The sequence below is a fragment of the Branchiostoma floridae genome, chromosome 8, assembly GCF_000003815.2.
Source record: "Branchiostoma floridae strain S238N-H82 chromosome 8, Bfl_VNyyK, whole genome shotgun sequence".
In the NCBI taxonomy this organism is placed as follows: Eukaryota; Metazoa; Chordata; class Leptocardii; order Amphioxiformes; family Branchiostomatidae; genus Branchiostoma; species Branchiostoma floridae.
In genome coordinates, this window is record NC_049986.1 from 23,643,259 (window position 1) to 23,658,019 (window position 14,761).

Genomic DNA, 14,761 nt, shown 5'->3' on the forward strand with positions numbered 1-14,761 from the left:
AAAGGCCATTTAGTTTAGAGTGTAGAGTGATAGATATAAAGCTGACACATTTTAGCAATGAGTTAGCAATAAACAACATGATAAACTTAATTGACAACATCCTGCACGAAATGACATGTGTTTCCAACATCGGGTCTGTTAAGTTACAACCGATGCTGTAGGGCTGACAAGAATAAAGATCAGAATTGACCGACAGAGGTAATATAAAATTATTTACATTACATTCAGTGCTTTGAACTAAGTTGGACTGACGGCTCTGACTGAAGCGCCATACAGTCTCATACCGGTGTGGCTATGGTCTCACACCGGCGTGGTCATTGCCCCGTTTGCGGCGACAGGTATGCTGTAGTAGAAGAAGCCCTGATGGAATAAAGGGAAATAGATTAGGAACAGTAACGTTATAGCAACAATGCCTCATTACTCAACAACATAATAAAATGACTGACATCAAGAAATGTCAAGAGCCATCCTACATACAGCTTTATTTGTTAGTATAAATATCTCACATTGGGATCGGCCTCCAGCTGTTGTCTGACAGTCGTGGCGTCCGGCCTGGTCTTCTCGTTAAACTTCCAGCACTGCAGCATCAGCTGGTATCTGGGCGGGGAAACAGAACAATACTCCTTATACATTCAGTCTCATTACTTTCTTCATTTCCGAAGTCTTCCTCTGGTATTCCGAAGACAGATTCACGTCTGACAAGTGACTTTTAGGAAGACGTACAATTTGGAATTGGTCAAAGGTACCTCAAAGTTAATACCGCGCGCCATCTTGTATTTGACATAAAATTGGCAAAGGATGTTGCACTGTCTCTTTTTATCTCTTTTTATGAAGCTACCTGTGTCCGAGAGTATTTGTAAATATTGCCCCTCAAATGCTGTGGAAGACGAGAGTCATTTTATCACTAATTGTTCTTTTTATGATGATATAAGAAACCAACTATTTATGAGTGTATCCAAAATACACGCTTACTTTCCAACTATTCCTGACAATGAAAAATCAATCCTACTATTAAAATCAAAGAACCCACACATTATAAAAGAAGTGGGTAAATTCGTCTTCCACTGCCTAAAGAGAAGAAGTCTAACCCAACAAAACCAGTATAATGTACACTAGCATAGCATATAGTCATAGAATGTAGTTCCTAGCACCTTTGTATTTTCCTTATTTTACATGTTGTTTGTACCTGCAATTAGCCCTCGGGCAAGAATTTGCAATAAACATATCAATCTATCAACGATTAACTATTCTTAGTAGTTTTTCTCAAGACGCACCTTTCTTCTGTACAAAGCTGAGGTCTGGGGAGTCTGAAGTGGTTTTGCAGAGCATCATACAGTCTGTCTGCCCCCTCCATCCCAGGGTACGGCGTTCGGCCCAGCTGCGCCACTTCCCACAACAGAACCCCAAAGGACCAGCTGGAAAATAAACATGGTATTACACGGAGAAGACTTGCATCAGAATCATACGGTTCAACACGATCGACAGGAGTAATTGCAAATAATTGTTTTTTCTGGGATTCTATCCAAGAATTTGTTCGTTTCTGGTCTCGAGTTTCGTGTCCAATGACACCATAAATACTCACACGTCACTCTTGTGGGTGAACCTAGCCTCGTTCTTCAGGCCCTCCGGCGCCATCCACTTCAGCGGCAGGAGATCGTTGCCCTGAGGAAACATTAAGGAAATTTCACTAATGGTATGTTGATGAACGCCGTCTCTGTTTTTTCTTTTAATTTGCTTATAAAGACGGAGACTGCGTTACCGTCAGCTCTGTGAACTTATCTTTTACAACGCCGTAGGATATCGAAATGAAGTATATCTGAATAAAGTCAAAGAGAATCCACAGACAATCATCAAAGCTTTCTCTGTGGTAACCTACCCCGTCCTGCCGATGGTACCCCACAGCGTACATATCCCGGGCCAGCCCGAAGTCCGCGATCTTGGCGGTTCCCTTCCCACAGATCAGGATGTTCCGGGCTGCGATGTCTCGGTGAACCAGCTGAGAACAGATAGAATTTGGGTAACTAAATCGTCTGACGTTTTCATCATTTTTTTATCAGTCACTTTCAATAGCTTATGGGAAACGTCTAAACGCTTAGAAAGAAATTTCTAGATTAAGGTATTGATTCTAGTCGCCAAACACCGTACTTGTATTGAGCTGGAAATCAAAAGAGATGGTAAAAGTGATCTTTAAGAGGTTCTCACCCTCCTGCTTGCCAGATGCTCCAGGCCGCAGCACACTTCCACCATCATGTTCTCGAAGATGTGCCGTTTGTTGACCAGAACGGTCCTGTTGAGTTTGGACTCCGCACGTAACGTCCACAGCAGGTGCAGGAGACTCCCGTGTTCGGCATATTCCAGCACCAGTTGGAGCGGACCTGCAGGGAAGCAGAGTTAACTGTTGGCTGGATTTATCGAAAACTCAACTGGAACCTTTTCATGTTACTGTTGTTTTCCGCGTTTGTCCGAGATTTAGTAGCGTTCTGTGTCTGCTCCACTAGATAAGATAACTAATTTGACCCGTAGACAAAGATACAAACTCACCGTCTCTAAAACAGATGCCTTTCAGCTTGAGGACGTTGTCATGGTTACCACACAACAGCATGATGCAGGTCTCCCTCAGAAGGGCCTGTCTGGCCTGCTGGTCCTCGTTGTCTGGATGAATATTATTTATCTATTTATCAAGGTTCTCCAATACAGTGGAAGGCATGGTGGAACAGGTGTTTTTTGTTAGAAGGCACATTTTCAAGGACGCCATACCGAAAATATTTACATACATGCAAGCAATGGGATAAAAAGCAAACTTACATCGTTTATACCTCATTCACTTATTTTCTCTACATGTAGTAAGGTTTTCTAGTTGATGAGTAAATGAGCAATTGGACTTAGATCAACGTCGACTACTGCAATGTTTAGCATTGTGTTAAAATTGAATAGCTCTTTTACCTTTCAGTTTCTTGACGGCTACCACTACGTCATCAGTTTCTGGTTGCGTCAGCGTTGCCTTGACGACATGTCCAAAAGCGCCCTCACCCAGAAGCTGTCCGCCCTGCAGCCTGCTCCTGTGGATCTCCCGTTCCTTCAGCAGCTCCATGTCGATACTGCCTGACGAGGAGCCTGCTGCAAGCGGAACCAGCGCCTGGAGAAAAGGTAATTGTTCACACAGTTCTGGCAGAAAATACGTGGTATACCCATGATATATATTTCTAATGTGACTTGTTCAACATAAGTTGACTTTGCAATGACAATAACGGCTAAGAGACAGACAATCGTTAATTTCTGTGCTTGATGTGCACACAAAAGAAATGTATTGATTGAGTAAGTGAGATTCAGTTCTGGTTTCAAAATATTGGGATCATCAGATTGCTTTACCATATACGTAAAATAAAATCAAAGTCTTGCAACTTCAATTTGTCTGAAATAAACATTTTAGCACCACGTACTATTAGATTCTGTTCGAGTTGGAAGACTTCCGGATCGTCGATGTTGCCGACCCGCAGCCTGTTGTTGTGCCTGTGGAGCAGGAAGATGGCGCCGAGCAGGAGGAGAATCAACCCGGCTGCTGACAGGCTGATGGCCAGGAGGAGCGTCTGAGAATCGCCCGGGTCTAAAACCAGAGATAATATTTAGCATAAGTTTTACTGCTGGTAGTAGATTCCAGGAAGAATGAATCTTTTCACCTTTGTCATCTTTGACGCCTTGGTTCACTAAAGGACAGGGTTATCAGAAATCTCTGCTATTGCTCACCTGACTTTCTGACTTGAAGGCTAACAAAAAAGGTTAGAGTCCTATCAAATATTGTGTATGTAGACATATTCTCTATAGAACGATTGTACAAAGTAACTCACCTAAACATACGTCACCAGAACAGACGCATCCCAAAGTTCGGTTGCAAATCTCCCACTCGTTACAGTTGCAGACCTGGTCACAGAACTCACCGTAATAGTTGTCCTGGCAACCTGAATCGGTTAAAAAAAATAGGGCATTTCCTTCCGGGAGGCGGCCATGACACCTGCCAACCTGCCTACCTAGTCCCTCGATCTCCAGGTCGTTGGGGGGACAAGGAAGCCATGAAAATGGAGAGTTGGCCCTTCTGTCTTCTGACAAGGCAATCAAAAATGGCACACTTCTTCCCTTTACTAATATTTGACCCTTTCAGTCCCATAGATATATGGGCTTTGAGTTGTTGGGATTCACAGGAACAGTGACAGACAGACAAGCAGAAACAATATATCTGACGATTTTGCGTTGTAAAGTAAAAAGTTGGTTCAGTAAGTCAGCTTAGATTTTAGTTCTGATGATGTCTGAGCCAAAGGTAATTTTTTCGGAATAGGCAAGCGACGAGGTATTGAATCTTTGGTTGTGTATGAAGAACAGGGAACATGTGCAGCTGTTTCAGGTACGGTACTACCTGCTATCCATATGTCCACCTCGTCTGTGTATTGTTCTTCTCCTGCGCTGATTGCCACACAGGTCACGTGGCCCTGGTACTCCGGAAGCAGGGAGTTGATGGACAGAACAGAAGAGCTGCGGACGGAGGAAAGGAAGGTTATTTTAATGTAAACAAACTAGATCTTAACATTTGTTTGCATGTCATTCAGCCCTGTATCAGGACACAGTGCCCACAATCCATTTTGAAAAAGGATTGCCTGAAAAACAGGTCCAGGTTTGACCTGAGCTGTATTACTCATGGTTAAATAGATAAAGTGAAAGTGAAAAGTGAAATTTCGTTTGTCACGTGACGGAGGTTACATGTGCCCATACAGGCAATTTAAAATGCAGATTTAACTACAGGGTCAAAGGTGCTACTCTTTCCAATGTAGGCCAGAGTGCTACAGACAACAAGGTATTAAAGGAGTCCAACACTCTTATATGGCGTTTTTCTATAATACGAAGAATTTTTTTTATATCAATCAAATGTGGCCACAGGAAATCAAAAATTTCTATCACAAACCGTAATTCTAATGTTCAAAAAAGTTTTGACAATGGTGGTGGTTGCTAAGCGTGATTTTTTTCTTCAGGAGGTAAGTCGGTGGTGTACTTTGATGTTGGTAGGGATGGTGGATATATGATTATGATAGTGTAATATCACAAAGGAAGCCTCACTTGTTATAAAGTGTAATGTTCAGCAAACTCTCGTTGATAACCGTGCCGTCGATGTACCACGTGATGTCTGAGACACGGAAGTTGTAGGCCGTGCAGGTGAGCTGCAGTTCCTGTCCGTACCGCAAGTCGTCCAGCTCACTGGAAGAAGGACTGATGCGCACTTCTGGGTGCACTGAAACAAAGAAGTACCACGTGATGTCAATTACATCAATGTTGCAAGCTGTGCAGGTGAGCTGTAGTTCCTGCCCGTACCGCAAGTCTTCTAGCTCACTGGCAGAAGGCCTGATGCGAACTTCAGGGTGCACTGAATGAAAAAAAAGCAGATAACGTGAAGGTACAACCGAGCTTAAATCGCGATGGAAACATTACCACCCTCCCACACAGGGTTGACTGTCCCGGAAATGCCTTCCGATATCAACCCTGCCTTTTCAGCCTCAGAAAACCGGTATGCTTGCAGAAGCGTTTGTTTGTGGCAAAAGTTAACAAATTTTCAAATTCAAATTAATATTTCTAAATCTAAATTTAAATTCTTTTAACGTTCATGTGTGGAACAAGTTCGTGCTCATGGAAGATTGCTTTCACTACAAAAGCAGTCAGTCCCCACCTGTGGTGCAGTTCCTTCCCGTCCAGCCAGCGGCGCACCTGCACGCCCCGTTGAAGCTGTGGCATGAGGCTCCGTTATAACACTGGCAGCGCTCCGCACAGAACCGGCCGAACCGCCCGATGGGGCAGGCTGGGGAAAGAAAAGGCGTTTTAATGAAAACTATTCAATCGTAAAACCTATATTTAATATATATACATGTAGGAAGTGGAAATTTTATCACAATACCTACTGTTGTGTCCTTTATATATACATATTTTCTAATGATCATTCGACTCGAATCGCAAAAAATATCCAAAAGCGTGTGCTAGTGTCAATGACAGATTGATTCCAAAGTGAAAGAAGATGATTTAAAAGAATAGGAATGGAGAATCTGTTGTTGGTATAACTTTTTTGGGGAACAACTTTTTCATCATTCGCACGCTTGCACCGGTTTTGGTGTTCCTAGAAGGAGCTGCCAGAAGATATCATCCATGTTATCAAATAAACGTGGCCCTTTGCACAAACTACGCAATACCAAAGCAAAGTGTTCATGTTACCTTTCACGATTACCTCAGTGTGGAATGTTTTGCCGTGCATCACACAATCAATTTTGTTTAGCCTGGAATTCTCTACCCCGACCTAAAAACAAGACAAAAAAGTGGTTTTTGAAATTTGAAAAAAAAAATGCTTTACATTTTACATGCTAAAACTTAGCTTGACAAATACATTTTTTCTACTTGAAAGTGGGATATTAATATTTTGGCCGACAACGCTACGGTAACTGGTATTTTTTTTTAGATTATTGAATTATGCGAGATGCTATCCATTAAACAGATCTTTTTGGATTATGCTGAAAAGACACCCTGATTTAAAAGTGTGCCAAACATTTATCATTCGAGACGATCGTCGGTACAAACGACCTTTGCCCATATCTAGTGTCACTTTTATGTGACGTTTCGAAGATGTCTGCAAGAGGGACCTAAGGGCTCTTGCAAATGACAGATCCAGCTGGATATGTACACTGTCCAGGCAGCTAAAATCAGGAGAAATCGCAGCTAAAATCAGGAGAAATCAGACTTATGCGCATGGCATAAGAAAAGCGGATCCTGCGAAAAGAACTCTGCAACAGACCTGAGTCAGCTTACAGATGTGCCCTTTGTGGCAGGGACCGTGTCATTCTCGTATAGGACTGTTTAGCCACAGTCAACGCTGTAGGGCTGATGTCAATCAGGATTTTACCATGGTCAATATTGACCGAAGGAGGCCATATATATATCTGTGACGCCAGGCTATTTATGCGGTTCAAGACCACAGAGACGATCATCATCATCATCATCATCATCATCATCATCATCATCATCATCATATGACGAGCAAACTCTTTGAAAATTTGCCCATAATCTTACACTGTAAACTGGTTTAAGTAATATAGATAGTAAATGTAGTAAATTTACCTTAACGTTCAAATAGGTATACGTCATAACTGCGACGTACTCGTTTTCGTCCCAAGGTTGGTAATAGTAGAAGGGAACCCACGGCCAGTCTTCGTGGGGAAAGCTCCTGTAAACATGAAGAAAGCTTTTTTTTCAAATTTCCAATTTTGCCAACCGTCATTCCCAGCATACTAATGTGGATGCTTGTAGTTTCACTCCAGTTGTATACGAAATATAGTGGACTCCGGAAACATGAAATGCTCCACGGATCATAAAACCTATTACTGTTATAGACCGTGATGAGGGGGGATACAGAGTCAGTCACGTTCGGGACAGTATTTTGAACACTGTAGCAGCGACACTTAACTGAGAACCAGCCATACAAAACGTCGGAAGGAGGCTACATGCAGGTTGTGCACCTGATCTGCTAATAACCTGATGAAAGTACGCGCACACACAGATAAGTAAGTCAGTCTGAAAATATGTATTCTCCAAGCAGAGTTGTCTGTAGTGGCAGGTTTCGTCTGCCTCCTTCCGCACAGAGACGAGAAAACCATACGGTATTGTCACCCCGACCGAAACCTCTGCTTGGAGAATGAATAGGGAACATGAGCACAAGGGCCGTAGATGATACTCTGACCTGTGTTCAGTGTTTACAGACAGCTGAGCTAGGGCCTGCGTCTCACTGTGGGTTGGCGCACATCTTTTTTCGCGGTCCGTTTCTGGTGTCAGGTCAAAGTCAAGAACGTCCTTGTCGATGGCGATATAGAATCGCAAAATATCTGGATGACGACAACACAAACAGAAAAACAAAACAAAAATACACAAAATTCTTCAGAATATCGCAAAATGCACCTAAAAAGTACCTTCGCATTGAATGATCACTCAGTCGATCGTTTGATTGATAGATTCGAGATGCAACAACACATACTTCAGTTCTATGCTGTTGTTTAATGCAAAATCAGACAATAGTATGTCAAATGAACATAAATACATAATGAATTAGCATCATTATATTAGTTCTACAGGTACATAGATTACAACAAAGTGCCCTGTATTAGATTGCAACAGTGGACAGCTAGAGTGGACGACAATCGAAACCGCACAAAAGAAATTGTCCAAAACTCACCGCCATCAGTCCTATAACCGTACGGCCAGATAAGATTGTGGTCAAATGTTAACAAGTCGGAGACCTTGATTCGCACGAAGTCCTAAAAAACAACGAGGTATGTACGTAAGAACTTCGTTGTCAAAGAGCTCTCAAGGGGAAGTTAGTATTATATATGAGTGGGATATATTCAGCCTTAGAAGCTGGTGTGTTGTAGAGAGGGTCGGATGTGCCGATTGTACAAGTCAGAAAACAGAAGGTTTAATGAGTCAGCCCCTATAAATATATAGACTCTACCAGCAAACACTTCAAGTTCAAATTGAGACATCAAAAAATTATTGGGTCGACTTAGAGTGGACGCATGCAACAGCACCGAGTCGACTCCAAGTCATACAAGTTAAATTTGACATGAACAAGATAATGATCAACAACAATGTTCTAAATACGTGGAAAACTACCATCGTACGTTGTTTCGTATTTATCATATTGCTTGAAAACGTAGTATTTTTCAATCACCGCAATTGTTTGGGAGTCAAATTCCTCCTCTGTTTGTGGAACAAAAGTGTTTTCATCGAAGGTTGGCTCATGCTCTGAAAAAAAAGGAAACAAGGAAACAAATTCAAAACAGCTCAAAACCTAAAATACTGCTGATTGCTTTGGTAGGTTTTTAGAACCCTTTTAACTGTAAAAAGCATAGTTGGAGATACCCCTGGAATCACCCAAATTCCGATGAGTACCAGCTGCATACCATTACGATACACGCATATCATTCGACATATAATTGCAGTTGTAAAATGTATTTAAAAGTATGAAGACAGCTCTGTATCTTCATGGCTACCTTGCCCCCCAACGACCAGGAGGTCAAGGACTAGGTAGGTAGGTCACTCACTCACTCACTCACTCACTCACTCACTCACTCACTCACTCACTCACTCACTCACTCACTCACTCACTCACTCACTCACTCACTCACTCAGGTAGGTAAAAGTATTTGCATACATTTGAAAATCTAAAGACGAGTGGTAGATAAGTGACATATAGATACAGATACAGAGCTTCAAAGAACGCTTGCAGATAGATGTGCAAAAGTTAGGTGTGACGGGTCGTTCGGTGTAATATAACCAGCTGCTGCCGCGACGCGTGCCTGCGAAGCTGGTGTGTTACGCCGAACGGCGGTTATACCGGCTATATAGATACAGATACAGATACAGATAACATGTTACATGCCAATGTCCTAGTGATTTTGGCCCACTTATTGTGAGCGTCTTGTGACTCACCAATCTCCCTGGTGGTAAAAGTCAGATCAAACTCATTTCTCCAACGAGCCGAACGGCTGCGTGCGAAGACCACGTGTAGCTGATGCCCGGAGCTGACCGCAGACAGATGGTACGGTACTCCAAAGGTTGGCTCTGAAACAAAGGAAAGAAGGAAATACATATATATTCAAAACAGATCAAAACCCTGGGTTTCCTGGGGTGGGCTCCACAAAATATGTGTTAACGCACTCAACTGCCAAGGCGCAGGTCAAAGGGAAAGGCCCTAGGCCTTTTGGGGGCATCCGTCTGTCTCGAAAGACAATGGTGGGCAGACAGGGTTAGTCTCCAAGCAGACCCATCGGTGCCTTAGAGATAATATATCAAAGCTGGCAAAGAGTATAGCCGGCCAAAGGGAGATAGCCGGCTAAAGGGAGTCAGGGAGACTAAGACAGGGTGGGTTTAAGGCGACCCGTCTGCCTGGCCTGCACTTTGCTTTTTTAAGGTGAAGGAGGGGTGTGCACTTCCTTCTTCACCCTCTCGTCCACTGGTGCACTAGTCCTACAGGGGCAACTGTATGACACGTGTAAGACGGCCCCAGCAGATGCAGCTTTGTTGTTTGGAGTTTCCGTCTCCTAGGAGGACTTCCGACCAAGGATGCAAGGCGTTCCTCCTACCCCTGACTCGTGTGTCATGGCGGGTGCGTCATGCCCGAACATGCCCCTAAGGCCTGTCACTGCCACAAAGGCACCTCAACTAGCCGCAGCTAGGTACTCATTTACACTTAAGTTAAGTGAGAGAAGGCCCCTACTCTGTAACTTAATTAGTTAAGTTATTGTCAGTACCATTCTAGCCGTGTTTTGTTTATATCTTAGGGGCCTTCACCTTTGACATATTACCCGCAATGCACCACTATGCGCATGCGCGGCTGGATCCATGAATACCCTTTTGGGTAAGAAAATCCTGCTCACAATATATGGTAAGTAGGGCTGTGCCAATCTCCACCTTTCCTAAGGACTTGGGCCACACTACAGATTCTAATACAGCAAAGCATTTGTTCACTGGTAAGCTTTAGGCTATTGCTGTGACACACAATTAAAAAAGAAAAAAGGGTCTGTACTTATTATAATCGTTATGATCATGTGTGTTTTGTGTTTTAAGCATGCATGAATCTACCTTTTCTATGAGATTGACCCATTACCAAAGTATACTTACTGGTAAACCATCGAGATTCCACATTAGTTGACTCAACACAAAATCAGAAAAGTTAGGAGAAGACATGACAGTGACATGTACCGTAGGAAACTCCACAGAACGTGTCAACAACCCTGCTGTCAGACGAGTCTCCGTCGTAGAAAGTCAAAGCGTCGCTGGTGCACCCTTCAGATCCTCTTTCAAAATTTCCGCGATCAAAATTGATCTATGAAAGACAATGGAACATGCCATGTCAACATGAGCTTCTACGGGCAAGTAAAATATAACGTTAACTTTATTGCTTTCCATGATATGTAACGTTAGGGACAGAAGATTTACATCTGAGTATTGATTGAAACATAAACATGGTACATCTAACTGACTGGTAAAAGGATTTAGGAAGCTATTAGTAGGTTTCTTTCACAATATTACTGTTAAAACGTACATTCGAGGAATTGCAAGATCATAGACTCCCGTCCCCGTGGATTTGATTACAGTTCATTTTTGTCTTAAGCATCATGTAAGAATGTAAAATTGCAACAGAAATTCAGATAAACAAACTTTCAATATTTACCAGAATTATCCTGTCCGGATCAGCAGTGATGTCCCACTCGCAGAGGTCTGACGTCACATCCGTTTCACTGATTATATACCCTAGCTTTCCGGTCAGCTGGTATGAACACCCTACTGAAGTCAAAGAAATATACAATCAAGTTAACATGCACGCTTATAGTAAAGACCATATGCTGTCACAAGATGGTCTAAATTCACAACCCAGCTCATCATTTTCAATGATATTTATCAAATTGATAAATAAAGGGAATATGGATTAAAGTATCATGATATGAAAGTTATATGTATAGTGTAAGAAAAACGAACGTTAACAAATACAGAACTGCTTACAGAATAGTGCATTGTTTATGTGCCTTTTCGGTAGCTTTTAACTAAAACGTTTTATACTTCAACTAATAGTTCGCTCGCTGTTAAGTAACTAACTGGCTTCATGTACCGGTTATTCATGTGTACTCACCACCAAGTGCAGGATGGAAGTTTTGAAGGCAAAAGAGGAGAAAAGCGGCCACAGAAAGCGTCAAAACCCTCTTCATCTCGTATCCTGTAAACATAAAAGCCTAAGATGTTTACAATAGAAATAATTGTGATAATGAAAGTCTTATCGCAGAAAATATTATTACAGGGGCACGGTAGCGGATTGAGAGCATTATTTGGAGAGGTTTCGATTGTTGTACAAAATCTAGACAAAAAAACGGCACATATTATCTTTGTTTACGCGTTGGTCGGTGCTACCATAGCCTTGCCCAGCCAACTTAACTTCTACATACAACAGAGCAAGATCTTAAGTTTCATTTTACGGACTGTTTACTTAGTTTTTCTCAGTGGGCTATGCCAGACACCCGGAAAGATAATTTTTTGTTAATTCCTCCCTTATCCGTAATTCACGTCCTTGAAATAATACTCTACCTACAAGGCCTAAGGAGCAAAGATAAAGAATATTTCTTACCTGTGTGTAAACTAGATCAGATAATAGCTTAATGTCCTATCAGTACGAGTATAAGACGTGGTCTTACACATTCCGATTCGTTGAGGAAATAAACTGGTGAGAATCAACCCGTCCAGTAATACCCAAAACCTATTTAAAGAAAGGCCTATTCAGCGCGGTAACTGAAGCATGGTCAGGGGTGTAGCCTTTCGAAACTTGAGATTGTTTTCGTTGGCACAAGATCATTACATCATTACGGGTACATGCTGTTGCTTGGCGTTACAGGTTGGCCGACACACTTAAGAACTGAACAAATACTAGTACTGCCAGCCCGCACTGACAAGCATACAAAGCTATAATGAAGGAAGAGAGCAGTAGCAAATATGTCTTCTATAGGCTATAAAGTATAAACGTTCAAATTTGTCTATTCTACAATGACTGTGGTTGTATGATAGAATTCCATCGACTTCATTTGCATATTGGATGTAGTGAGGAATTCAAGAAAACTGGTAGTCTGCACACAGTATACGTAGGATCATCTGTATTAAGTATTATCATTTCATCCCTAAGTGTAGACAGTTTTCGGAACACAAGATTGTTGCTATCGTTACCGAGTGCTGTGTTGTATACATGTACCACCACCACATTCCGTTTGGACTAGTGATTCAAGTAGTGAATCAAATTCACCAGAAAATTGTTGATCAAAATATCCTCGTGTCGAAATTTGGAATGTTGTCAAATATTTTACTGACCAAATACACTGTACTGGGAGCTTTAGATTTCGCGAGATGTTTACAAAGCGTTTCAAAAATGTTCCAAAGTACACTACGTAGAAGTATATTGCTTTCTCGTATGTTCATAACGTTATATTGTTTATCATGAATGAAATTAATTATTGATATGGAATTATTTGTAACAGAATCTGACCGTCCAAACTGAAGCGTCCCTCTAAATGATGAAATCTTTATTGACACAACAAAAGCACGGCGACTTTCGTAAGGTCTATCAAAGTTACATATACTGCATCTAAACAGACAAGTGTATACAAATGCAATGTCTACATATATGAATATCTTTAGTTATGAATAAGTCAACGTGTTAAGTGTAAATACAAAGATCATCAGAGCTCACTGAAGCCCACTTTCCACTAGACAGCGATCGCACTGCGCTCTCACTGCGTCCTAAACCAGACTGTGTAACCTTTGATTTCCTACTGGGTATATCACACAAAATGTAAAAGTGTGACCGAAAAAGACAAGAAAACACCAAAGGGTAAAATACGTTTTTTCCTGTACAATTCGTTGGGCGATCTGTCAAATTTTAGGTTGCAGAGAGAGCGCGGTGAGAGCACCGTTCTAGTGGAAAGGGGGTATATATATATATATATAACAGGGAAGGAACGGGGGAACCCCCGAGCCAACACCGGCGGCGCCTTAATTGTGTAAACACACCTTTGTTGTTTTCTTTGTTTGGTATCCACGTCACTAGACCGTCACAGGTCACCCGTTACCAGGCAGAGGTCAGCCGTTACTAGACAGAGGTCACTTGAGGGCGTTTTCAGGTGATACAAAGGTAGGGCTTTACACGTGAGGAAGTGGCACTGAAAAACAACAGCCGATATGGTCCAAGGTGATCTTTAGGTGTGTAGCCCTTATTTAATTAGCAAACGTTAATGTAATGTGCCTCTCTTAAAGACTTTTATTCCTATTTCCTTACTAGACTGAGGTAAAAGAATAAGTGCCTAAGTTTGGTACCTTATTTAAAGAAAGAGTCACATCTCGACCACGTTACAGAACCCGTCAAACTCATAGAAAAGAGCAAAGGTTCTTCCGTGTGTGCGTGGACCAAATATTACAGTACAGTCCTTTGGTGCTGTGACTTAAGACAGCATACTGAGAACAGATCGAGAAAAAGGCCACAACAACAAAAACAACACGAAATGGACGCAGAGGTATCTCGTCACAGTATATCTCAACTAGTTGTACCCAAATGAGCTAGAAAGGTTATACAACCAAATTCAAATTAAACTGTGGTGGCTGAATTTTCGTGTCCTCTATTACAATTATTGTACCTGACACCTCCCCTCTTTCTCTTTATCAATGAATTATTATATCAGCATGAAAGCTCATCTGTGTTGATGTAATACATATTGAAGATTATTGAAGAGTATCTGAATCATCACTCCTGAAGAAGGTCGACGGAAGTGCGACTGAAAATTCGAGGTGAGAAAAGTTTGTGTTGTATGACAGTGGGAAATCTTTAATATGAATTATTATATCATTATTTCCCTAACTATCCTAATGAATGATACAGAAGAGGAGGAGGTAGAGAGAGAAAGAGACAAATGGTGAGAGAGAGACAGCAAATGTTGCAGAATTGAGTATGTTTTAACATTAGTCATACCAAGTAGTTCACAGAAGCATTTCCTGCATATATAATAACCAGCAGAACTCCTCACGCACCTTTACAAAGTATCATGGAGTGTTCTTCTACGTGTGAACATACCGAGCGTAGATAACAGCTTCTTTTCTCTTTCCGTGGCGACGTGAGACTCCCTCACACAGTTTTACATTCGGGCAAGGGTTCAAA

General features: G+C 41.8%; 1 protein-coding gene across 1 annotated transcript in view; it reads right to left on the minus strand.

Moving 5' to 3' along the window:
• Window positions 1-11,780, minus strand: part of LOC118421994 (fibroblast growth factor receptor homolog 1-like) — a 28,669-nt gene extending 16,889 nt beyond the window's left edge. The window contains exons 1-17 of the mRNA XM_035829497.1: window positions 11,705-11,780; window positions 11,249-11,361; window positions 10,777-10,900; window positions 9,505-9,636; window positions 8,744-8,817; window positions 8,249-8,330; window positions 7,760-7,901; window positions 7,141-7,246; window positions 6,244-6,325; window positions 5,708-5,836; window positions 5,104-5,275; window positions 4,409-4,524; window positions 3,846-4,097; window positions 3,441-3,604; window positions 2,944-3,136; window positions 2,542-2,652; window positions 2,203-2,375 (exon numbers count right to left, since the gene is read on the minus strand). Coding sequence (XP_035685390.1) covers window positions 2,203-2,375; window positions 2,542-2,652; window positions 2,944-3,136; window positions 3,441-3,604; window positions 3,846-4,097; window positions 4,409-4,524; window positions 5,104-5,275; window positions 5,708-5,836; window positions 6,244-6,325; window positions 7,141-7,246; window positions 7,760-7,901; window positions 8,249-8,330; window positions 8,744-8,817; window positions 9,505-9,636; window positions 10,777-10,900; window positions 11,249-11,361; window positions 11,705-11,780 — 2,241 coding nt within the window. The remainder of the gene's footprint in view (window positions 1-2,202; window positions 2,376-2,541; window positions 2,653-2,943; window positions 3,137-3,440; window positions 3,605-3,845; window positions 4,098-4,408; window positions 4,525-5,103; window positions 5,276-5,707; window positions 5,837-6,243; window positions 6,326-7,140; window positions 7,247-7,759; window positions 7,902-8,248; window positions 8,331-8,743; window positions 8,818-9,504; window positions 9,637-10,776; window positions 10,901-11,248; window positions 11,362-11,704) is intronic.
• Window positions 11,781-14,761: the final 2,981 nt, after the last annotated feature.